General features: G+C 40.6%; 1 protein-coding gene across 1 annotated transcript; it reads left to right on the top strand.

Moving 5' to 3' along the window:
- The first annotated feature begins 6,078 nt into the window (after positions 1-6,078).
- tpo (thyroid peroxidase) lies at positions 6,079-19,007 on the top strand. Its single transcript, XM_072458293.1, has 8 exons — positions 6,079-6,215; positions 7,323-7,452; positions 8,208-8,387; positions 8,973-9,440; positions 16,219-16,477; positions 18,025-18,195; positions 18,449-18,686; positions 18,765-19,007. The coding sequence occupies exons 1-8, from the start codon at positions 6,079-6,081 to the stop codon at positions 18,973-18,975; spliced, it is 1,794 nt and encodes a 597-aa protein (XP_072314394.1). The 3' UTR covers positions 18,976-19,007.
- Positions 19,008-26,225: the final 7,218 nt, after the last annotated feature.

A 26,225-nucleotide genomic window follows, 5' to 3' on the forward strand; every position in this document is an offset into this window, starting at 1 on the left:
CAGCTGCCAATCATTCAAGAAGCAAATAAGAAGGTCCCAGCTTTCTGGAGTTTGCTTGTTCTCCTTGTGTATGACCACTTTTTTTTTTTCTCTGGCCACTCTGTTTCTCTCCTTCAACCAAAACATGCACAAGCTAGCTTCTCCTAACCTGGATCTTGGCCCAAAAGCTGAGGACTTGGGTGTGTCTTAAATGTGCTCTTAGTTAATAAATTGTATTTCAACCATCCGTTTGTCTGACAGCAGAGGAGCCGGTTTTTGTTTTGGGAAAGTTCCACAAACAGGAAGCACTGAAAGAGCGTCGATGTCCTTCAACACGTTTGATAATAATAATAATAATAATAATAATAATAACTTTTATTTATATAGCGCTTTTCAGTGACCCAAAGACGCTGAACATATATAAAAAGGGGGGTATTTACAGACAGGGGGGACAACACGTACAGAACACATTAATATACAGATAAAATGAACAAGACAGAAGAAGTAGAGAGAAAAAGATGGGGATGTAACGGGGTAGAAGAGTAGGCAATGGGGTAGAGGAGGCTAGGGGTAGGGGAGGTCATAGGCTTGGGTGAAGAGGTATGTTTTTAGGCGGGATTTGAATGTTGTGAGTGAGGGAGAGTGGCGGACAGGTTGGGGGAGGGAGTTCCAGAGTCGGGGTGCTGTTCGGGAGAATGCTCTGTCGCCAAAAGTTTTGAGTCGGGATGTTGGTGCAGTCAGGGTGAGAGAGGAGGAGGATCGGAGAGCTCGGGTGGGGCGCTGGGGGATGAGGAGGTCAGACAGGTAGGGGGGGGCAAGGTGGTGAAGAGCTTTGAAGGTGAGGAGGAGTATTTTAAAGTTTATGCGCTGCTTGATGGGGAGCCAATGGAGAGAGCGGAAAACGGGGGTGATGTGATCACGGGACCGGGTGTGGGTGAGGAGGCGGGCAGCGGAGTTTTGGACCATTTGGAGTCTGTGGAGGGAATGGGAGGAGATGCCAGTGAGGAGGGAGTTGCAGTAGTCAAGGCGGGAGGAGATGAAGGCATGGATGAGGGATTCAGCAGCGGGGAGGGTGAGGCAGTGTCGGATTTTGGCGATGCGGCGGAGGTGGAAGTATGAGGTCTTGACGATGTGGCTGACATGGGGAGTGAAGGAGAGGGTGGGGTCCATGATTGTAGAGATGCAGGTTTCGATGTGGCTGAGGGGAGGGTTTTGGGTGGATTTGGTGGTGAGGTATATCTGGGTGTCGTCAGCGTAGCAGTGAAAGTCCAGGTTGAGTGGGAAGATGTAGCAGATGAAGAGGAGGGGGCCGAGGACTGAGCCCTGGGGGACCCCTGCGTTACTGGGGAGAGGGTGGATGAGTGACCGGAGAGGGAAATGAACTCTTGCCTGTTGGTGAGGTAGGATGTGAGCCAGTCAAGTGCAGAGCCCTCAACACCCAGTTGGCGCAGCCTTTGTAGGAGGATGGAATGGTTTATAGTGTCAAAGGCTGCGCTGAGGTCTAGTAGTAACAGGATGTTGAGGGCCCCGGAGTCTGCAGAGGTGAGGAGATCGTTGAGTACTTTGACCAGGGCTGTTTCAGTGCTGTGAAGTGGGCAGAAGCCAGATTGGAGGGGTTCATAGAGGTTGTTTGACTGGAGGTGGGTGTGAAGTTGGGCGGCGACGATGCGTTCCAGCGTTTTTGAGAGGAACGGCAGGTTGGAGATGGGGCGGTAGTTGGAGAGGTTGGCGGAGTCTAGGGTGGGTTTTTTGAGGATGGGGGTGATGGAGGCCAGTTTGTAGATGGAAGGAACATGGCCGAGGGATAAAGACTGGTTGAAGAGGGTGGTGAGATGGGGGATGAGAGCAGGGAGGCAGGCCTTGGTTAGAGTCGTTGGGAGGGGGTCGAGAGAGCAGGTGGTGGTTTTGGAAGCGGTGATGAGGTCTATGATATGAGAGGAGTTAACAGAGGAGAAGGTGGTGAGGGGAGGGAAGGGTGGGTGGTCAGGGAGAGGGGGGGGGGGGGCAGGGGGGGGGGTGGTGATGGAGTTAATGGAGACGGCAGTCATGGAGCTGTTGATTTTGGAAATTTTGTCATTGAAGGCAAGGAGGAAAGAGTTGCAGAGGTCAGGGGAGGAGGGTGGAGTGATGTCCGGTGGCTGGAGCAGCTTGTTGACGGTGGAGAACAGGGTGCGAGGGCTCCGGTGGGAGCTGTTGATGAGGGTGGAGAGGTGGGCAGATTTGGCGGCTTGGAGAGCATCACGGTAGGAGGAGATGTGTAATTTGAAAGCTTCGGCGTGGACGGTGAGGCGGGTTCTTTTGAGGAGTCGTTCGAGTTGGCGGCCAGTCTGCTTCATGGTGCGGAGTTCAGGGGTGTACCAGGGGGCGGGGTTGATGTATGAGACGGAGGAGGTTTTCCAGGGGGCTAGGGAGTCAAGGGAGTCGGAGAGGGTGGTGTTGAGCATGACAGCATAGTCGTCGGGGGAAGAGGGGGGGGAAAGCAGAGGATATGAGCTGGGAGAGCGTGAGGGGGTTGACTGACTTGATATTGCGGTAGGTGATGGTGTGTTTTTTGGGGTTGTGGGGCGAGGGTAGGGGGGCGGAGAAAAGGATGCAGAGATGATCAGAGAGAGGGAAGGGGAGGGGGTGGGGCTTAGATATGGGTAGGAGAGAGGAACAGACTAAGTCCAGAGTGTGGCCTTTGGTATGGGTGGGGAAGTCAATATGTTGGGTGAGATGGAAGCAGTCCAGGAGAGAGAGGAAGTCGGATGTCAGTGGGGCGTTGAGGCAGTCAATGTGGATGTTGAAGTCACCAGTGAGTAGGAGGCGGGCAGAGAGAGAGGATGCGATGGTGAGGAGTTCAGACAATTCAATTTCAATTTCAATTCAATTCAAGTTTGAGATTTCTGGAAAAGAACGGGACAAAGTGTGTGTGTAAGTTTGGGCTGGAGGAATGTGAAATGAACAGTATGTACAGAGAGCTTGGTGTTCTCACCTCACACAGTCCCAGTTAAACCTGTTCTAGAGAACTCACTGTCAAGTTATTGCTGTTTTAACTAGAATTTTAATTAGTTGAAACTGGATGCTGTGCTGTTGGTTACAGACTGCAGAGGTGTCATAAGATAGAATCATGAATCACCAAAAATATGTGGACCTTCCACCCTGCTCTGGAAACAGTGCCATAACAAGACGGAAATATTATAAGAGCAGTGGCTGATCTGGTCGGACGGCCCAATAACTTTGTCATTGGTTCTCGATATAATCATTGCGTTTGAATTCACGCATTGCTGGTCATTCATGCCAGCCCATGTTTGTCAACAGATGATTAATTTAACCACTAACATGTATTTATTTAATAGTTTTTGGCCCTTCTCTGCAAATATTTTGCCAGGTATTATGTATTTATTTATTCATTGTCTTTTTAAAAGCAGCTTTTCAGTTAGTCATTTCACTCTTATTTGCATAAACATGTCCACATTAGATGGGCAGATTTTCTATCAAAATCATCTGATCATCGTCTGATCTCTCAGTGGACAAGAGCATTATTTCACTTTCCAAAACTGCAAACTATTAAAACCCTTTTTTATGAAGCAGCTGCTGTAACGACGCCAGAGCAGTGGCCCTGTGCCTCCTCTGTGCCTCCTCTGTGCCTCCTCTGTGCCTCCCGTGTGTCTCCTCTGTGCCTCCTCTGTCTCCTCTGTGCCTCCTCTGTGCCTTCTCTGTGCCTCCTCTGTGTCTCCTCTGTGCCTCCTCCTCTGTGCCTCCTCCTGTGTCCCCTCTGTGCCTCCTCTGTACCTCCTCTGTCCCTCCCCTGTGCCTCCTGTGTGTCTCCTCTGTCCCTCCTCTGTGCCTCCCGTGTGTCTCATCTGAGCCTCCTCTGTGCCTCCTCCTCTGTCCCTCCTCTGTTCCTCCCCTGTGCCTCCCGTGTGTCTCATCTGAGCCTCCTCTGTGCCTCCTCCTCTGTGCCTCCTCTGTTCCTCCCCTGTGCCTCCCGTGTGTCTCCTCTGAGCCTCCTCTGTGCCTCCTCTGAGCCTCCTCTGTGCCTCCTCCTCTGCGCCTCCTCTGCCACACAGAAACAGTGGGAGAGTTGCAGCAGAGCTCTGTGGCGCACACAAGTGCTCTGCTCAGCTGTCAATGGGCCGTGACTCCACAGTCAGGGGTCCTGGTTTCTAGCTGGAGCACTTGTGATAAGAAGTCTGACGGATTCAAAGAAAAGGACTGTGGTGGTTTTAATATTACACCAGGAAGACACCAAACATACCATATATACATACAAGCTCATTTTTCAACTATTATTGTTAGTATCAGTGATTCTGTGGATTTAAATGAAGAGAAAAGATTGGTCATTGTAACCAAGAATAATTGCCACATGGGTGTGTTTGTAAAGCAGTGTGTTATGGCAGAGCTCAAATTCACCCTAACACTCTATTCTTCTCAAATTTGAGTAGCAGACACAAACAATTTGAGCCAGTGGAAATGGTAAATCTCATTATAATTCTGACTTGGCCCCGGTTTGGAATAGATGGAATATTTGAACTGAACACAATCATAATGCTTTGTATTTCTACTTCTACAAGTGCATTCAAAAACAAGGAATTCAAATGGTGGACATTTCACAATCATCAAAGTTAAACAGAAAGTGTGTTGATCTGCAATACATTTTCCTGTAGAAAAGACTTGCTCTGCTGTGACAGCTTAAACAAGCACCATCTCATTAGTGTTATTTATCTGTGCCTGAATAGTCTATAACAGAGACACTACTTCTCTCCTCCACCGCTTCAGCCCTGAATGAGCAGCACACATCTCATATATATTGGGCCTCTATAAAGCATCTCCATTCCCAGGAGGATGTCTGTTTCCTCCTGTCTCTTCTCTCTAATTGTTGTTTTTCAAAGTTTTCCGGAGCCAAGCATATTCTGAAGTGGCTGACATATTGCCTGGTTGGGAGTGCTGTTGCGGACCACTAAACCGTAAACACGACGCAGGGCTAGTAGTTTAGCATTGCCAAAAGGGATGGCACTTCTGAGAATATAAAGTCAAGTCCACTCTGTTTCTGGTGGTTAAAGCGCGAGCTTGACATTTGGTTATTCTATCCAATAATGGCCTTTTGGAGTTTTTTTCTTATTCTATTGCATGTACCATATCTGACTGGCAGCCCATTTAACTGTGAGTAAATACGTTTAATTATTCTACGTGTGCTTGGGAAATATGTATCTTAAAGTAGTTTGTTTCAGCCACAACCATGAAAGATTTGCTTGTTTCATCATATCAAGAAAGTCTGGAAATTGTGGACGAGGCATTATTTCATTCCAGGCAAAGGTAATGGACTGTCTAATGTGTAATGTACTGGAACATAACAGAATAAATAGTTATTTTTCTATTCTGTGAGCAGAAGGAGCACGAGCGTGTTCACATTCTTGCGCCGAACAGAGCCACAAACGCTGAAGGTCTCACGAGCCGCCGAAGTATTTCAGACAACTCTTCAAGTGCTTAAGAGCAGAGTGAGACGGAGATACAAGAGTGACGTGGCAATGGAAGGTGCGGACAATGTCTCATGTCCTTGGAGAAATAAATAAACGATAATATTAATAATAAGAATATATTTTATTTGTGGAGGACTTTTCTGGACGTACCGGTAGTTCTAAAGTGTTTTACCAGTTACAGGAGATAAAGACAGGTTAAAAATAGCATTCAGAACAACTATATTTAACACAAGACAGTAAGGAAAATGAGAAAGTTGGTCTAATAAAATGTGTAATCTGACACGGAGCTCCTCAGGCAACTCCACAGTTTGGGGCTTTACCCGCACAGGCCCGATCCCGATGGTGATGAGTCGACAGTAAGAATAGTTTGACCGATGCAGCGCAGGGAGCGGGCGGGGATATACGGAGAGCAACTCCTGTTTGTAGAAGGATGCAAGTCTGTTTAGAGATTTGCATTAAGTATTAAGGACAAGAACAAATCTAGAGACAGTAAACAATCCAGATTTATAGTCGTAAATCCATCTATCTAGAATAGCTTACTATAAATGTCACGGTTTATGCACCACATATTTACTTCTTATCTTAGTATTATGTGAAGGTACAGGTTGTGAATGTCATATTTCTGTGTGTTATAATAATGTCAGAGCTGCTGGTGTGGGAGGATGTAGCACTGCTGTCGGATCTGTCCCAGTGTCCTCCTGCTCCACGACCCGCTCAGTGTCAGGACCACCAGCACCACAAATACAGAAGTGTCAGTGGACTCTGCAACAACAGGTGACACAAACTAAATCATCGGTCATTTGTTTGTTTTTTATCCAGATAATATAAAGTGACAGAGTTGGCAGCCGTTTTGCAATTGTTACAGTAGAAATGGTATAAAATCATCGTTACGTAGATCAGAATTTTACAGATGTACGACTTATCTATAGAGATGTGTCACCGAGCGGAGGCCCCAGAGCTCCCGAGGGCTTCTAATCTCTGTAGATCTATTTTTATAAAGAGCAATTCGAGAAATCACAGGAGCATAACTGATAAATGCTTTAAGTGATTGACAACTGGCAGGTTCATGAACTACTGATCAGATCTGTGACAGGGACATGTCTCATGCCCCAGACTCAGTATTTATTTGTGGGGATGGAAAAAATATCATATCACAATTTTCTTAGCAACTTGGCCAGATCCCCTTATGAGGTCAGCTTCTGTAAACTTCATTGTGATTGGTTACATCTTGCTGTCACTCACTCAAAGGATGACCAACAGGAGAAATGGATGAGCAGCATGAAAAGAGATGTATTAAACTTAAAAGAAGTGGATCACAAACCAAAGCAGATTACATGTAAATTGGGTGCCACTTTATATATAAAAATAGTTTTAATAAAGCATGAACAAAGACGACAAGATATAGTTTATTAAGAGTTATTCAGCTTTAGAAACTAATAATTCTAATCTTAGTTAGTAAACCTGAATTGTTTTTTCTAATCTGAACAGTTTTGATTATGAATTTAATCTTTAAGGCTTTAAAAAGGCTAATTAAGATGTAGTTACATTAAGTGTTAACTCGATATATTTCAAACTGGTCCCCGCACAGTATATTTATAGCTACAATGTCTTGGCAAAAGTCTGTGACCTCCAAATGTATTTATGTTTGTACAAGGAATTACTTTTACTGCCCCTGTCTCCTTCATCAAATGTTTATTTATTTCGCTCGTCATTAACATTGTACATGTTCCCGACTTTACCTTGACTTTGAAAAGATACATCCCAATCCGACCTTACCAAGTGTACGAAAACAAATGGTGGTGTCATTTTGTGTTGGCACAGAAGCCCTGTGCAGTGGGCAGCGCTGCGTTTCTGATGAGCCTCCGTGATTCTTTTTGTCAGGCAAAATCCTCTCTGGGGAGCGGCCAACACTGCGCTGGTCAGATGGCTTCCAGCTGAATATGAGGACGGGGAGAGAGAACCCAAGGGCTGGAACTCGCCGCGTCTCTACAACGGATTTCCACTTCCCTCGGTAATGTGCAAACCTCTTCTCCACCGCAGTCTGGAGACACAATTAGACAAAAGGTCACCTCACCCGAACACCAAAGATAATGTTTAAAAAGCTTTTCATCTTGTGCCCTCCGTCCAGATAGTATCTCTTGGCAACTTTGTACATTTACCCCAGAACTAATAGAACCATAACATTGCCAAAACAGTCGTGTCCCTTGTAAAGTCTGTGCTTCATGGACGTGTTTCCTTCTAATTTCTTTCTCCAACTATAATTACAATCATTGCATTGCGTTAGTAATTTATGCACTCGTTAGCACTATGGTTCTTTAATGAGAAAAGGAACTCATCAAATATGCATTAGTTGTATGGGGCCTCTTTATTTACCTCCATATAGAGCTAAGCTAATTTACTAATGTGTTTGAGAAAAGTAATAATCTTTGATGCTAACGATCCCCTTCGTAATAAGCAGTTGGGTTAAATATGTCATGAATCTGTGTAATTAAATGCCAAAATGGAGTTTGCTTGAAATGGGAACTGCAAAAATCAGGTCAAAATATTTTAAACTGTTTTTATTTTCCCTATAAACTTAGACTTTTGCATTATTATTATTATTATTATTAGCATTACCGGTATATTTAAAGAAGTCCTTTAGATTTCTTGGCTAATCATATGTAGTTTGCTCATTATAACTGTTGACGCTTCTTAACCCGACAAGAAGGAATTCATTAAATGTTTGCAATCAGTGAAGTGCCATTATAACTCATCATAATGTTTCAGGTGTGGGAGGTCAGTAAGACGATCCTGAGGAGTCACCTTAAACCCAGAGAGGACCAGTACTCTCAGCTGCTGGTGGAGTGGGGCCAGTACATCGACCACGACATCACCTTCACCCCACAAACCACCGGCCTGACCTGCCTCAGCACATGTGAAAAGGAGCATCCATGTTTTCCTATTGAGGTGCGTCACAGTTAAACAAATGCAAACAGTTAAATGGTTATAATTGTGATTAAAAAACTAGTCGGGCAGCACAATCTGCGACAAATCTCAAATTGCGATTGTCCTGACTATACTGTGATTGCGATTGGATTTACAAAAAAATTTCAATAGTAAGATTCTGTTCAAAATTCACATTAAATGCATCCAAGATAACTGACAAAAATACTGAAAAAAGCTTTTGAACAGACAAATAAGCTTTTGATGACATTTTGTTGCTTGTGGAGGAAATGATGGTACTTCAAAAATTGCAGCCTTCATTTACTTTTTACCCAGAAATGTGTTTTAAGCCGTGTCCCTAAATGTAATACATTTAAGATAGGCCTTTATTTGTCCCACAATGGGGAAATTGCAATGTTGCAACACAAAGTAGGGACAGAAGTAAACAACAAAGAACAGATAACTTATAGAAAACTTAAAAATAAAAATAAATGAACTAAACTAACTTATCCTTAACCAACTTAACCTTTAATTTTTATTCTTGCACATTTATTTGGTCAGGAGATATATTTATTTGGTCAGGAGATATGTTTTTCATCGTATTCACAGACGGGTGACGGCTGCATGCCCTTCCACCGCTCGTCCCCGGCCTGCTGCTCTCATCCTGACCTGAAACACACTCTACAGCGACAGCAGATGAACTCCATCACCTCCCTCATCGACGCCTCCGTAGTTTACGGCCATAACGCTGAACTCCAGGCCTCTCTGCGGGGACCCCACGGAACCCTGTCTGTCCACGGCGAGTTCTGTGACCCCAGAGGACGCCCGTACCTGCCCCCCGTACCCTCTGTGCCCTCTGGCTGTCTGCAGGACGTCCAGCGGGAACGAGGGCCCAGGGTGGAGTGCTTTAACGCGGGAGACAGCCGGGTGAACGAAGGCCTGCCCCTCGCCACGCTTCACACTCTGTGGCTCAGAGAACACAACCGCCTCGCACAGGAGCTGAGGGCCCTCAATGCGCACTGGAGCTCGGAGACTGTGTACCAGGAGACGCGCAAGATCATCGGAGCAATGCACCAGGTGAGCAGGATCACGTAGGGCTTCCACTGAACCGCACAACCACATGGTGCAGTTACGTCAATAGTAAAGATGGAGATGGACGGGAAAGGTTCTGCTTCCTCAAATAGCTCCTTTTCTCTAGTAAATCTTGAGTTATAAAGACTAAAAAAAGCCAATCAATCACAGTCATCGGACCAGTTTTGTTCACCCGATGCTTTACCCCTATAAGTGAGCAGCCTGCTTGATCCTGTGCCACTGTCACTTAATATACAGTAGTAGAACTTAAGTTGTGCAGAGAATATCACTTTCCACCTCACACCCACGTCTTATTAAAAGGGTGAGAATGTTTAATTTAGGCAAGGCAAGTTTATTTAAGATAAGATAAGATATTCCTTTATTGTCCACACATGGGGAAATTTCATTGTTGCAACGCAGGTAGATACAGAGGAAAAGGACAGATAACTTATAGGAAGTGTGAAAAACACTCTTATTAGAAGAACTCTTATAAACAAAAACTGGAGGGGGAAAATAAAGATAAAATGAAAAAATAACAAAAATAAAAACAGATCTCCATTTGTAGAGCACAATTCGTCCACAAGGCAATTCAAAGTGCATCACACAACAGGAGAAAGGCATTAAAATCACAAAGACATGACAGAAATCACTAAACAGTTTAACACATAGAAGAAAAGACTGCAAAGAAAATCTTTTCAGTCATATGACAATCTGGAACGAGTTGATGAAAGTAGTTTCTATTATTATAAGTACATTCAATAAACATATTCAATGGCAGATGACTCATCACATACTATAATAAACCGGTTGAACTGCTCCAGCGGACGTCTAGTGCGTGTGTTTTCATATTTCTAATTCATTAAAACGGTGTAACAAAACGTTTTTATTTTGCAACACAGTTTTAAAATGATTATCAATGGCAATAAAGGTAACAAGTACAAATAATTATTGGATTGAGTCAAAGTGAGTGATAACAAATGCAAATTGGAGAGAAGCGCAACACAAAATTGTATGTGAAATGGTAGAAAATCTAAGTACATAATGTATAATGTTTCTTTTTGCTGTCACGTAATGGAAATAACTAGCCCTTTGTGTCATGGGAGTTGCCAGGTATCACATCATTCTAAGCAGAACTGATTGATATTGGCAATTGTGCGTTTTGACTGTGACATAACAACAACACCCTTAGTAACCCATGTTACAGTTCTGGGAAAGGTTGCCATTGTCCACACCTGAGAAAACACGGGACAGCAATTATTTTAATCCATGCCAAAAATAACTGGCACGTTTTGTTCTTTGCCTGATGTTTGTGGAAAATGTACTTCTGTGTGAAATGTGTACGTTCTCCTTATGTCTGGGTGATATTCTTCATTAACCAAAACATACATAACCTCCAGATGAGTACTAGGACTGAGATTCATACTGACATTGGAGACATTAATGTGCTTATTACGATGGCATAGTAAACTGTTTGCCCCTAATTCACCGTAAAATAAATGTCTCTGGGCTGTCTCGGGACTGGGACGAAGGAGAGCTAATGTTGGTAATAATCTCAGAAGGAACTGCCAAAGTTACACCAAAAACAACTACAGTATTTGCAATCAATTTGTTTGATTTTCTATTACTTCATTTCCACTTTGTAGTTGAAGTTTGACTGCCCCAGAGGATTAGAAAGACCTCCTACTTTCAGTTGAGTTTTAGAATATTAAAAAGAGAACGGCCTAAGGTGAAACCCAACTGCTTTAAATCATTTGGGAGGATAAAGAGGATTTACATTTACATACTGCTTCTAGAACATGACGTACTTTGGACATCCCCCCGAAACCCACACTGTAAAATGCAAACCGCTGCTTTAGTGGGTTCAGTTACAGTCATTAACATTATTATAGTAACACATTATTTAAACATTAAAACATCTTCGAAGACCACGCCCTCATAATTAGTTCAGTCCACCCTTGTCTGCTGCTCACTCTCTACCGCCCTGTTCCAGATATAGTGGGTAGATTTGATTCAGTAATAATATTTGGGGATTTCAGTATCTACAAAACACTTGAGATCAGTTTATCAAGCAATTTGCAGACATAGAATCACGTCATACCCTTGACCTAGTTATATCAAAAGGCTTTGCTGTAAACCTAATTTATACTCGTGTCGGACTGTCAGACCTCTTCTGCGTTTAATGTTTAATGACATTTCTCTAGCCTCCAAAAGGACATCTATTCCCAAACCAAAAGAGAGACATCTGCACTGAAACCTTTAATACTGCCGGTGATTAAATACACAAGCATTTACAATCAAACCCGGCTCTCTCCTGTGATCAGTTATTGAATTGTTCAAACTCCTTAGTGACAACCATTTTGAACGATGTGCCTCTGTTAGAACAGCATGGAAAAATATTGAAGGAGTAAGATTTGTTGTAGATTTGAGTGCGACAAATCTACAATCCAATTATCTGACCTATACAAGTCAATTTCAATTATAACAGAGAAGTAAGGTCATTTATAAATGTGTTGATCCTCCCAGAGCTATACAATGGACTTTCACTCACGCATGTATGTCTGTATGTATTCTCTATTCATCGTTGTTAAGTACTGCAATGTACTTCTCATCCATGTGATTATAATATGAAAACTACAAAAAATGCAATGAATATGCCACATTCTTTGCCACCACAATAACCACTACTCAAAGCTCTACTCTTCGGTCGGAGCTGTTGCCCCGGCAAAATTCAACATCCCCCCTGTCTGCACCTTCTCCAATTTCTCCACCATTCAGAGGCAACAATTACAGGACGTGGTGCAACAGCTCAGGACAGTGACAAAAGTGTTTCTACTGCAGGGCTGATGGTATGATTGACAACGCCTGTCTAAACATGGCAGCTTCACATCTCATACAAGCAATTACTTTTACTCTCCGGAAAAAATATCTTTACCCGTACTTAATTACTATAGTACTGACAGGGGGAGGGGGAAATGTGATTGAATAGAGTAGAAACAATAGAGTAGAAAATATAATCTATTTCCACCTATGATTACACAATAATCGTCTTGATATTGTAGGACAAATCAATCTTTAGTCAGGGCAGTTAAAGAGCTCAAAATAAACACAAATCATAAAGTTATGTACGTTGAGTCTGTGCCAGTCACATGTATCATTTAAATGACTTGCTGTTGTTGTATCTGATTGGTGAGTGTCTTATTCACAAATAGGAGATAGTGAAAGATGGACAATACCTGAATATCTCAAATATTACATACTTTACTAGGTGTGTATAGAAAACCAAAAAAGATTATACCATGATAGTGTCAAAAATTATGATCTTGCATATTATAAACCGCTCCGTAAATGATAAGAATAAGGTAAGAACAGTTATTTCTAAAGCTGGATTCAAACCTTCCACCAGAACGTCACAACTTATTCCCAGCTATTGTAGTATTGAAAGTGCATTTTTTCTGTTTGGGGACAGTTGATCCCTAAATCCAATACTGTAATGTACCTGCTGCAGTCCTGCTTGTCACAATAAAGGAGACGGAGCACAAACATTCCTGTCAGGCTGAGATGGAGGTGACCTGTTAGAGAGACGAAAAACTTATCAGAACAAATGCATCTGAGAGCTTCAACTATATTTATCTTTTTTGTGTTGACAGAAACCACATCTAATCAATATCAAGCATTGATTCACATTTCTTTTGCTCTTTGACTTGCGCTGCTGCAGAGCCCTTGCTTCATATCATATTCCTCTTTATCAGGCTACAGCTGAAGTGTCCCGCGGAGCTCTGACAAACGTCATGCCGATTTATGCTACTTAGACAAGGCAATTACAAAGAAAATAGGCAGCACAAGTGGCCTCTTCCCACTCTGCACGCTGGGCTCTTCTGCGCTCTTCCAACAGCCAGTGACGCCGAATCAAGGCCATATCCTCAGTCCTTTGTGAAGTGTGTAGATTTTTTATGCACGCACTATACATAGGTGGTACATTAGAATACGGCCATTACAGGGCATATTCCAGAACAAAGGGAAACTCATATGAAATGTATAAGCATGAGGAAAGGCATACATTTACATTCCTGTTATTGTATGCACTCTGTGACTACTGCAACTTGAGCATGTATAAACGAGTGTGTAGATTGCCTGTTGTCCTTTTTATTGGCGTTGTAGAAGTAAAATTGAATGAAAAACATGTTTTATTTTGATTGTCACACACTGTGGGCAACACGCACCCTTTTCAGATCTTGCTCGAAAGAACCCAGATACAAAAATGGTCTTGTTGGAAGTTTTCGATTACCATCAGCTGCCAGAGGTGTGGTTGCACCCGCAAAGTGTCATGGGTTCAATTCCTGCCGCCAACATCTATTCTCACTTTTTCACACTATGACTGTCCTGTTAAATACAAATATTGTAAAGGTTCTTCTCAAATAACCATTTTCGCATGACAGTTGTAAGTACAGTGCATAGTTTAGAGCTGCAGTGATACTTTAAACACCAGCATGAAATATTTCAGCAAGTTGAAAAGTGTTCTTACAGTGAGCGGGGTTTTCATGAAAATGTTGTTCCTTTGCCTATAATACTCCACAGCATGGCAGAAAACGCATCTATCTTAATTGTTCTGAAGTACGGTTTTAACCTTCTATTTCCATCAATTATGTAGGCGATGTGCCACTTCTAGAAAGTGACATATTGTTGTTTCAGAGAGTTGGCTCTTGCAGTTTTTGGCCTGGTTCGGTGTGTTGTTTTGGATTGTCGGGCAACATGCCACTGTCCCAGCCTCTGTCAGTGCACAACGCTCAGGCTGCTCATTCCAATCAGGTAGACGACAGGTATAGGCTTCTGTAAGGAACTATTATACCAAGAACTGAACTATTGTTTTTATACACAATACAGCTTAACCTATAAATTATATCAAATAAATAACCAAATCTAGCTTGAAAGAACCAACATTCAAGGGCTGGGCTCCTCTCTGTCTGTCTTGTTTTGTTTATATGTCTTATTTTATGTGTATAGAAAACTAAATCTAACTGTCAAGTGTTTATGGCATATTCCCACCATCCAAATCATTGCCTTCTTCATTCCGCTTGAAAAAGAGAGCCAAAGTTGGAGTGCGGTTGGTAATGGAGGCCACAGGGCACGAGCAGGTGAATCCATTCATACATTATATACAAGCTACTGTCTGTGGGCTGCCACTTAAACATTCAGAGATGTGGTGCTTCAGGTGTCGAGCAAAAACAAATGATAAGGTCATTTCATTCTCTCTAAAAAACTGATATTTTCGGGGACATAAGAAAAAAGGAAAATGGTGAGTTGCCTGGTCTCATTCCGACCTGCATTTCAATTTGAGCGCTCAAGGCCGCCTCCGTTTGTCATGGGGAAAATCAGCATCACTTTTAAGATTTAAGTGGAAGAAATATTTTGTGAAATAAATATTCTTCATGATTTCTTATCTATTTTGAGTCTTACAATCAGCATCCGCTTTGTTTATTTCATTTATCATGCAAAGATATTGTTAATTATATGATTTATGACGAGATATGACTAGATTCTTTGTCCGGTACTGTATGGTTTGTTTACTTCAAATCATACATAATTCATAAAGACAGCAAGACAATGTTTGGGCAGCAAATGTATTTTTCAATTGTCAAACGATTGTTTCTATTGTATTGTATTTTATGAATTGAGAATTTTTAAGCTACATTTTTAACCAAATAAAGGTTGAAATATGGTGAAGGCTGGTGAAGGCTTCTAGACGGATAAAAGCATTTTATAATTTTTGTTTTTTTTTACTTTTTGATTTACTAATACAATTTTCTTTGTTATGAAAGGTCTTTTGACATGGATTTTAGAGTCTATATTCCTATTTTGCAGCCATATTTTGAGGACTTGGAGATTTTCTTTTTAATTTTAAGATATTAATTCAATCATGTAAGGTTTTCATATATAAATAAAGCATTGAATGTGTTAAAAACAGCCAAAATAGCACCTACATTTAAATCTGAAAACGGAAAATGCCAGGTTTAAATGTCTTGGTTAATTTTGTACAGAGGTGATTTGGGATTTCTATTTAGTTTTTGAATAACTAAATCAGACTGAAAATTTGCCTTTTTTTTCTTTTTAATCAGGCTTGGAATTAGATATCAACAAATCCTTCATTACGTTTGTTCAGTCACAGAGTGTAAACTTTGGTGTGTTTAGGTGCTACTTTAAGGGCTGATCTTTATGTTTCCATACGGCCTTTTTACAACGTCCCAGAGAAATCGATGGATGAAGTGAAATAATGAAAACAATGTAGGAGCAGATTGGACAATTATTGAAAGATATAATACAATCAATTGAAAGAGCAAACTGACAAAAAATGATGAAAATTAGTTTTGCCTGTAGTGTCTTACCTTAAATACCGCTATGGCAACACTCTTAATTTCTTATCATTCTGAAACGTGTGGATAGCCCAGTTAACAATACCAATCAAAATATACAAAATATATAATCCAAATTATTTACAACATGATTATTCAGATCTATCTTTAAAATAAAACCCTCAAAATGTCCAAGACTGGTCTCCTAATTTACACATAGATGACAAAGAGTTATTGATGGAAATTCATATTCTATAGGAGGTTTAATCACCCCTAGAATATTGTGTCCCACTTATATTGGAAAAGCATATTCATAGGTTTGATCATGGAGAAATATGGTCCAACTGCGCTTTAGACTCTGGGGAATGTTAATTAAAAGCACGCATATGTACTCATCAGAACACTGTGGCTCGATAACACATTTTTATTCCCCACAGATCATAACCATGAGGGACTACATTCCTAAGATTATCGGTCCAGTGTCGTATGAATATCACATAGGAGTGTACAAAGGCTACGACCCGGCAGTCAACCCTTCAGCGTCCAACGTGTTTGCGACAGCTGCGTTTCGCTTCGGACACGCCGCCATCGCTCCAACCCTCCGGCGCCTCAACCAAAGCTTCCAGGAACACGAGCGCTTCCCCCATCTGAGGCTGCACGACACGTTCTTCAGCCCCTGGAGGATAGTCAAAGAAGGTCAGTACAAAGCAGTACAGCAAACCTAGTAATGTCATTCTGTAGATCATAATCATAATCAAATCATAGTTTTTAGCAGCAGACACACAGATATTAGATTGTAGATTTTAGACTATAATCCAGAATCCCAACATCTTAATCTGATATTTAATGTTCAGTTGGATCATTTATAAGACTCAAAGAAGGAGCTCATAATCCACAGGGAACTGGTGAAGGCTTCTGCTGCGTTCCACTTGTCCTTGGAGGCCGGCTTTTTTGAGTCCTGACGTGTAACTTCACATTGGAACATCTTTACATCTCAAAATTCCTACTTGGAAATATGGGAAACATTTAAGAACACCAAGTTTATCCGAAGTAGAAAATCCAACATGGCGGCACCCTGCGTTTGGATGCATTTGACATCCGACAGTTAAAATATGTCTGTGAACCTGTGCTAATGTTGCTATTGTCTACATGGAGCGAATCACAATGAAAGCATAAATTCAGATTCAAATTTATCATGTTAGTTTAGTTTATTTATTGAGACAGGGATAGTGCACAATATACATTAACCTCAACAGGAGAGGCTTTGTACCACGTTATAGCTGAAGTTGTCCCAGGGCAGGCTGATGTTATTAAATCCCACTGAGATCTCTTTTTCAGGGTAAGAGCCGATTGTACATGTTTTATTAGTGGGAAAACCGGAGCACCCAGAGGAAACTTCTGCAGACATGGGGAGAACATGCAAACTCCACACAGAAAAGCAGAAAAATGCAAGAACGCTAACTATTTATAACTTACACCACCTCCGAGGACAACTGGAATGCAGCAGTACTGTTCATGGTCTTTTGTTGTCATAGCAATTGGGCAATTCAAATAAAAACGTTATATCATTTTAATAGGGAAAGGACCTCACAAACTCTTTGACTCAGTAATCATTTGCCCGGAGCCCATGAACAGGCACATTAGTGAGCAGTGCTGAGAAGTTACTGCACATACACCAAATATAGATATTCCGAATGCTAATTTAGAGTAACTGTGTTCCAGTACAATTACTCTTTTTTTGTTGTATTCAGAATTGTCTTATAAATAAATGCATCAAACAGTGAAATAAAAACAAAAAGCAGTTTTAATCTTATGCTGTGTTTTTTTCCCTATAATATAATGCAACTTAACGTGAAAGTATTCAGAATATAACACTCTGATTGGACCAAGTAATGGAATATGTTACAATACATTTTAATACAGGTATTCAGTATTTTGGAACTGCATGACTTATCAAAGTATTCTTCCCAACATTGTTAGTGAGTGAGTCAAATTTGCAATCATAATGTTTTTAAATATAACATGAATTCTAGTCATTTTAAAAAATATAAAGAGCTACAGTAAACATTTCAGAGCTTACATTAAGAATATATTTACTTTGTCTAAATTGGAAACGACTATGTTTAAAAGTGTCAACAGAGGAAAGTGACAAGTGGAGGATTGTAGAATCACATTATTCTGTAAATTAAATGTATCTGTAGAAAATAAGACGAGAACAGTTTATTGTCAGTGTCTTTGTTCAGGGGGAATTGAACCAGTTCTCAGAGGTCTAATCGGGACGGCAGCACCAGCAGTTCATGCGGACAAGCTGCTGACAGAGGAGCTCACAGAGGGACTGGTCGTTCTCAATATCCCCCAAAAAATGGACCTGGCTGCGCTCAATCTGCAGAGAGGACGCGACCATGCACTGCCAGGTACAAAAAGCTCTTGATTTACGCGCTTCACTTTGACAGGTGCACTTATAGGTTGGATTTAAGTGAACAAGATATTCTGCCCTTCCCTTGGCAAGCCACTGGTTTCACTTGTACCTCTCAATCACTTAGAATCACAAAATGCTTCAGGTATTACTAATATAAAGCCTTCACTTTGTAACGAAACTCTCAAAGTAAGTTAGAAATACTATTCGAACAGATGACATTCGCTAACATGACATGGATTTGTTGTCAGGATACAACAATTGGCGAGCGTTCTGCGGGCTGAAGTCTGTGAGAACTTTAAAGGACTTCACTGAGATTGTGGGAGATGAGACGGTTGCCAAGAAGATTCTGGGTCTGTACAAACATCCTAACAACATTGATGTGTGGCTTGGGGGACTGGTGGAAAAGTTTCTGCCTGGTTCAAGAACTGGTCCTCTCTTTTCATGTCTGATAGCGAAACAGATGAGAGTTCTTCGTGATGGCGATAGGTATGTTGTTTTTTTAATGAACGTACGTACACAAAATTGCGTTTCATCATTCTAATCGAGTTTTGGTCCTTTTTTTAGATTCTGGTGGGAGGCTGGCGGTCAATTTGTTCAGCAGCAGAAAACTGAGCTGATGAAAACGTCCCTGTCTCGGCTCATTTGTGACAACAGTGATATTACAGGCGTTCGCCCTGACTCCTTTAGACTGGGGAAACACACCTCAGATTATATTCCTTGTGACCAGATACCGTCAGTAAATTTGACAGCTTGGACGGAGCAGAGTCTGTTTTAAATAATAACCATCCCGCTCAAACTTTATCAACATTGTCCAGACTCTGTACTCTTGTTACCATGGTTTCAAATTAGACTGGCTGCTGCAGTTTGAGAAGTGATCAGCTCTCACAATCTACAGCTTTGGCTCAATACTCAAATATACTGGGTTTGGCTGCGAGTTAGTTGCATTGACTATTATTGTCACAATTGGTAGAGTTTGTAATCCATATGAGTTGTACAAATTGTGCAGAGTGAATCTTTACTGCTCTATGATGGTGTATTGGAACACATTTCAAACATCATCTTAGTTTTTTCAATGCAATTTTATTTCTTTTTTTAATCTACAATTTGCACTAAAATTATGAATTCTCTGCACAATAACTTGCTGTATTTTGTGTTATTAACAGTACACATTTGTCTGTACTAAATATAACTGAATGTATTATATTAAAAAGTAGCATTTGATCTGGGGTGGGATTCAATAAGTTTTCTTCTTCCCACTCCTTATCAAGCTTAAATAAGGTTCCAAAATCTTTGTTAATTTGACATTTCTGTTTTATTTTGGTGACATGTATACTTACTCTCTTATTGTATTTATTGACTTGCTCAAAACAAATAAACACAATATATATGTAAAGAAGGGACAAAAGTTGGACTTATTCATTGTTCGAGTCACTTCCTCTCATACATGTTTCTGGCTGCATTTCTCTCTTTGACACTGCACAATGCATGAATGGATATGTCAAAGTGGCATGACACATGATGATAGTGGATTATCTTTGTCCCTTCAGTGTAGCACTGATGTTTTTTTAGGTAATTCTTCATGGAGAGTACAGTCAGTTTCACTGTATTCTTAACAATGCCACACCACCCATGTCACCAAGTTTGCTCAAGATTTTGAAATGACCCGTTTGCATTTTCCTGCTTCTTTTTACATTGCAGCATCAAACTGGCCATATTCATAAACATTCAAATATAACAAGATAAATGTAATATTAACAATAAAATAAATTGTATAAAATTGTTGTTGGAAGCGTAAAAACATTGCAGAATGCTTTTAATATTGTCCAGCAACAATTAGACCTTTCTGTACAAAAAGGATACTCACAAAGACAAATAGTAGTCCCCACTTACTGTTCAAATTGGTATTTTATTCAAGGACACTCAATTTTAAAGCACATGGTAATTAATTCAGAATGCCTCAGCCCAAGTACTACTGCTACACATATATACAAGTATAAACCGTGAGCTGCACACACGTTACCTGGCCAGAACTAGACACTTGCAGGCTAAGCCAATTGTCTCTACACCAGATGAACTGCTCCTCATCTGCCTGGAGGAACTCTCTCCACACTAGATGAACTGCTCCTCATCTGCCTGGAGGAACTCTCTCCACACTAGATGAACTGCTTCTCGTCTGCCTGGAGGAACTCTCGCCACACTAGATGAACTGCTTCTCGTCTGCCTGGAGGAACTCTCTCCGCACTAGATGAACTGCTCCTCGTCTGCCTGGAGGAACTCTCTCCGCACTAGGTGAACTGCTCCTCGTCTGCCTGGAGGAACTCTCTCCGCACTAGGTGAACTGCTCCTCGTCTGCCTGGAGGAACTCTCTCCGCACTAGGTGAACTGCTCCTCGTCTGCCTGGAGGAACTCTCTCCGCACTAGGTGAACTGCTCCTCGTCTGCCTGGAGGAACTCTCTCCGCACTAGATGAACTGCTCCTCGTCTGCCTGGAGGAACTCTCTCCACACTAGATGAACTGCTCCTCGTCTGCCTGGAGGAACTCTCTCCACACTAGATGAACTGCTCCTCGTCTGCCTGGAGGAACTCTCTCCACACTAGATGAACTGCTCCTCGTCTGCCTGGAGGAACTCTCTCCACACTAGATGAACTGCTCCTCATCTGCCTGGAGGAACTTTCTCCACACTAGATGAACTGCTCCTCGTCTGCCTGGAGGAACTTTCTCCACACTAGACGAACTGCTCCTCGTCTGCCTGGAGGAACTCTCTCCACACTAGATGAACTGCTCCTCATCTGCCTGGAGGAACTTTCTCCACACTAGATGCACTGCTCCTCATCTGCCTGGAGGAACTCTCTCCACACTAGATGAACTGTTCCTTGTCTGCCTGGAGGAACTCTCTCCACACTAGATGAACTGCTCCTTATCTGCCTGGAGGAACTCTCTCCACACTAGATGAACTGCTCCTTATCTGCCTGGAGGAACTCTCTCCACACTAGATGAACTGTTCCTTATCTGCCTAGAGGAACTCTCTCCACACTAGATGAACTGCTCCTCATCGGCCTGGAGGAACTCTCTCCACACTAGATGAACTGTTCCTCGTCTGCCTGGAGGAACTCTCTCCACACTAGATGAACTGCTCCTCATCTACCTGGAGGAACTCTCTCCACACTAGATGAACTGTTCCTCGTCTGCCTGGAGGAACTCTCTCCACACTAGATGAACTGCTCCTCATCTGCCTGGAGGAACTCTCTCCACACTAGATGAACTGCTCCTCATCTGCCTGGAGGAACTCTCTCCACACTAGATGAACTGTTCCTTGTCTGTCTGGAGGAACTCTCTCCACACTAGATGAACTGCTCCTCATCTGCCTGGAGGAACTCTCTCCACACTAGATGAACTGCTCCTCATCTGCCTGGAGGAACTCTCTCCACACTAAAGTGTCATAAATGAACTGCTCATCATCTGCCTGGAGGAACTCTCTCCACACTAAAGTGTCATAAATGAACTGTTCCTTGTCTGCCTGGAGGAACTCTCTCCACACTAGATGAACTGTTCCTTGTCTGCCTGGAGGAACTCTCTCCACACTAGATGAACTGCTCCTCATCTGCCAGGAGGAACTCTCTCCACACTAGATGAACTGCTCCTCATCTGCCTGGAGGAACTCTCTCCACACTAAAGTGTCATAAATGAACTGCTCCTCATCTGCCTGGAGGAACTCTCTCCACACTAGATGAACTGTTCCTTGTCTGCCTGGAGGAACTCTCTCCACACTAGATGAACTGCTCCTCATCTGCCTGGAGGAACTCTCTCCACACTAGATGAACTGCTCCTCATCTGCCTGGAGGAACTCTCTCCACACTAAAGTGTCATAAATGAACTGCTCATCATCTGCCTGGAGGAACTCTCTCCACACTAAAGTACAAAACAAGCCTTCTTCCTCTTAAGTAGACTTACTGGCTCCACAGTCCATTTGATGTGACTATTTAGAGTATGTTTTTATTCTTTGTATTGTGAATTATTTTGTGCATTGTTTTTTTATGTGTTTTTATGGCTTGTAGGCACTTTGTTTTTGCTTTCCCTCACCGAGAGGAGGGTCTGAAGACACTAAATCTGAATGTTTGTATTATTAACCTTTAACCTTTAATATTTTAATACATACAATATATTATAGTTTTAAACATTAAGTCTGAATTATAAAAAAAAAATGTTGGTTCACAATACTCTGCGTAGCCCCAAATCTCTGCACACTATGAAAGGTACAAGGGACAATAAATCGAACAATAAAACAATCCCTTGTTTTATGCAGTATGCCGATAGATTTTGAGAGTTTATATGTTCACCCCTAAAAATTTGGGTCGATACCATTTAACATAATTTTGCATTATCTACATTTGATTTGATCTGATTTTCTTTAAAGGTAGGAATTCAGATATTTGATCCAAGAGAAAATCATCTATCCAGAATAAAATCATGCATGTATTTGCAACTTCCACATTTCTTTCTATCCAAAATAAGGTAGGGGTGTAATTTATATTATAGTGCATTTCAAATACTTTACCAGATATTGTATTTATTTAATAAATGTTTGTTTGTGTGTGTTTTAAAAGCTGTTACTGAAAATCAGCATTACCGTTTTCTTCTAACAGGAGAAGTTTCAAGTGTCTAAGATGCAGATGAAGTTTAGTTTGTGGGAAATAGTACCTCTACATCAGTTGTTTTATAAGTCCCGCGGGCCAAATCCCACCAAGCCCACTGAGCAATATGGTCCGGCTCATCATGGTAAAGTGGGCAATGGGCCCAACCATATTGCTTGATAAATGGAGTTTGTCCTTAGAGCACTACAACTCTGTTATTATAGATGTTATATAGCTCTGTTATTCAAGATGTTATTTAAGCCTGACGTAACCAAGAATATGTTTAGTCTCTGTTCCGGACTAGGTCTAGTTCTAGATCTGCTGCTATGATCGGCTCTGGTTCAAGTATGTTTTTTGATTGACACTGGGTTGGTCTTGGCTGAATCTGGCTTTAGTCATGTTTTTATGTGAGTAATATTGTTTTATTTTGTATTTACTTCAGTGTGACAAAAAAGGTCTGGTGAATAGTACCATTGCCAGTTGATTGTGGGTATTGGAAATATAAAATCAAATTGTGGTGCAGTTTTATAGTCCTGCACAGACAATAGCCCTATGGAAAATATAATAGCCCTGCTCTACTTCCTGCCAAGCCAGTAGTGAGTAAGTTGTTATTCTCAAAGTACTGCAAGTAGAAGAATATTTTATCCACCCATCTGACGGCACTGTTAACCAAACAGGTGTGTCCCGTTCAAGAACAATATGGAAAAAAATGCTATTGGTGGAATGTTGTCAAGTCAAAGTGTCAATGTAAGTAAGAAGAGCACCTTTCACGGATAAAAAGTGCTTTACAGGGAGCAATAAAAAAACACAAAAAAATAAAGACAGATTTTTGAAATTTATAAGAAATTGAATAGGAAGCCAATGCAATGAAGATAAAAACCTTACAGCGTTTTGTACTAATTGTAGGCAAGGAAAAGAGAATTAAAATAGTTACTTCAAACGAGACAAAATAAAAGAACGGGCAATCATTTCAACATAACTATTTAATCAAATTTACCTAAGTTTAGTAACTGCAGCTCACTTTGTTTCTTCAAGTAAAAAAATATAACAATAAATTATCTATATTTAAAAATGTAATAATGAAGTAAAATTTACTTGAATAGGCAAAGCATGGCAGATATTTCTAAAGCACATTTCACTCATCAAGCAACTCAATGTGCTATCATTTTAATTGAAATAGCTCACAACCTAAAATATAAGATAATAATAATGATAATAATGATAATAATGATAATGATGATGATGATGATGGGGCACCTGATCATGTCTTTAAACTGTGGGAAACAGGCAGGATCAACAAAACCACACAACAATTCCATTTAATGTCTGGGCATGAAAATTATTCATATTCATCTTAAAAAAATAAAAATATGGCTGCCCATTACACCACAGTAACAATGACTAATTGTTTGGTATAATTTATTTAATCATAACTCATGGTCTTATGACTATAAAAACACAAGAGCCTGGCTTATTGTTACTAAGGTCAGGCTCAAATACTTATACATATTTTGGATGACAGAACTGAGCTCCACCCAAACTATATCTTCCTAACCTGCACCTGCAGCTCTCACTTTTCATTGAGGATGACAAGGACACACAGGTAAGCAATCTCACACAAAGTTTAATGTTAAGTTAGATGCTGTTTATTTGTCAGCTTAGTTGAAATAACTTGCAACACCAATTCAATCTTAAATGTAGCTCTTTATTGGAATGATAAAATTGATCATTTTTTCCCTCAAATGGATAATCAATCTGGAATGATATTTATTATCCACAGTTTCTATTTTACATCCTAAAAAAGAAAGAATATCGTGGGAAAGATCAATCAAAGCGCTTGATTAAGCTCGTGCTCAGCATGGGGGGCTGCAGGACTCTAAAACGAGTCCTAAAGCTAAATCCTGCCTGGCTTGGTAAGTGATTTTTGTCTTTGTAATTTTTATTCCACAATAATATTACAAACAGTCAAGAGATTAAAAGATTAAACAATCATTTTGTTGTTTGATGCAGTTTGTCTTGCGACCCTGGTTTCTGCCTCTGTAAGTTCTTACTCCCATAACTTTACAAATCATAGCTTTATTAGTCAGATGTTGCATGAACAATAATTTTAAAGTAATTTTCTTTTTTTTTTGTTCTTTAGGCAAACACCACACGAGGTAAAATATTTCTATACTTTTCTGTTTTTCAAGTTTTCAAAAATAGGACTAGTTTTCAAAAATAATCAATTGGATGTTTTGTTTTTGCTTTATAGGACCTGATAATTTTCTAGACTCTGGGTCAGTATATATATGTATACATGTATTTATATATGTGTGTGTTTTTATATATGTTTATTATCATAACTGTACTGTCTATATTTCTTTCAAATATTTAGTGTACGCAGTGCGCTCCAAGAAACATGCCAAGAAAAAAATACACGGAATGTGACACGCAAGGTATTTTTTTTTATTAACTAAGATAAAGTATTACCAGTTGCAGTGTGTGAAAGTAAAATGCGCCCTCTGGTGTTTGATCATGCGCAATTCAATTTCCTGATTAGATATCGACCGCGGTTGCTGCACTCACAAGTCAACTGTACTGCAAGAGCAATAACTCAGGATTACCAGCAAACAAGACCAGATATGTGGAAGAAAACCTTAAGCAAATAATGGTTTCCACGCTGAAAGTGGTGCTTGATCTGGTAAAGAAAAAACAGCAGTGAACATAGTCTGAATCACTCAATAGATATATTAAACTCATGTGCTTACTTTTACAGCGGGAGAATAATGAATCTGGGTCGAATACTTTGGACTTGTTTGATGTCATTGACGACCTAAAACATGTCAATTTAAATGACCCTGGATTTATTCGAATGTGGTTCTCAATTAGGATGGTCCCCCTCCTGTCTTTGGCCAATGAAGCACTTTGGAACAAACTGAGCAGCCAAAATTTAAGCTGTAGTTCTTTCCAACAGATGTAAGTATGATTTGTTAATTGAATAACCAAACATACAGGGCAATTTAAATGTTTTTTTGTTTTTTGTTTTTGTGAGTGAACGACAAAATATTTAGTTATTAGATATGTCTATATACTCTAGGTTTAGGGCCATCATTCATAAATAAAGTAAATAATAATTTATATAAAAATAAAGTGTGTTTGGGAGAAAAATTAAAGATTATGTATGTATAATGTAATGTGAACAGAAAGTGTTAAAATATATATCATGCTTTGCTATCATCAAAATAAGTAAAAATGAAACATTGGCTATATGAAAAATACAATATTTGTTGAAGAAATTGTGAGTTATGATGTAATTTAATATTTAGTCTTTGAACGTGATTTGGATATATTTGCATTAGATTGTGCTTAAAAATGTTTTGTTGGAAACCAGGCTTAACGCATATTTTATGTTTTA

This window comes from Eucyclogobius newberryi, unplaced genomic scaffold (assembly GCF_026437365.1).
Source record: "Eucyclogobius newberryi isolate DKJ021-1_F unplaced genomic scaffold, fEucNew1.0.hap1 SCAF_21, whole genome shotgun sequence".
NCBI classification, from domain to species: Eukaryota; Metazoa; Chordata; class Actinopteri; order Gobiiformes; family Gobiidae; genus Eucyclogobius; species Eucyclogobius newberryi.

Excerpts from the sequence above, each read along its gene's own strand:
- tpo (XM_072458293.1), top strand. The coding sequence starts at position 6,079 with ATGTCAGAGCTGCTGGTGTGGGAGGATGTAGCACTGCTGTCGGATCTG. Across the intron at positions 6,216-7,322 it reads AGTGGACTCTGCAACAACAG|GCAAAATCCTCTCTGGGGAG; the intron begins GTGACACAAACT and ends TCTTTTTGTCAG. Across the intron at positions 18,687-18,764 it reads GTTCTTCGTGATGGCGATAG|ATTCTGGTGGGAGGCTGGCG; the intron begins GTATGTTGTTTT and ends TCCTTTTTTTAG.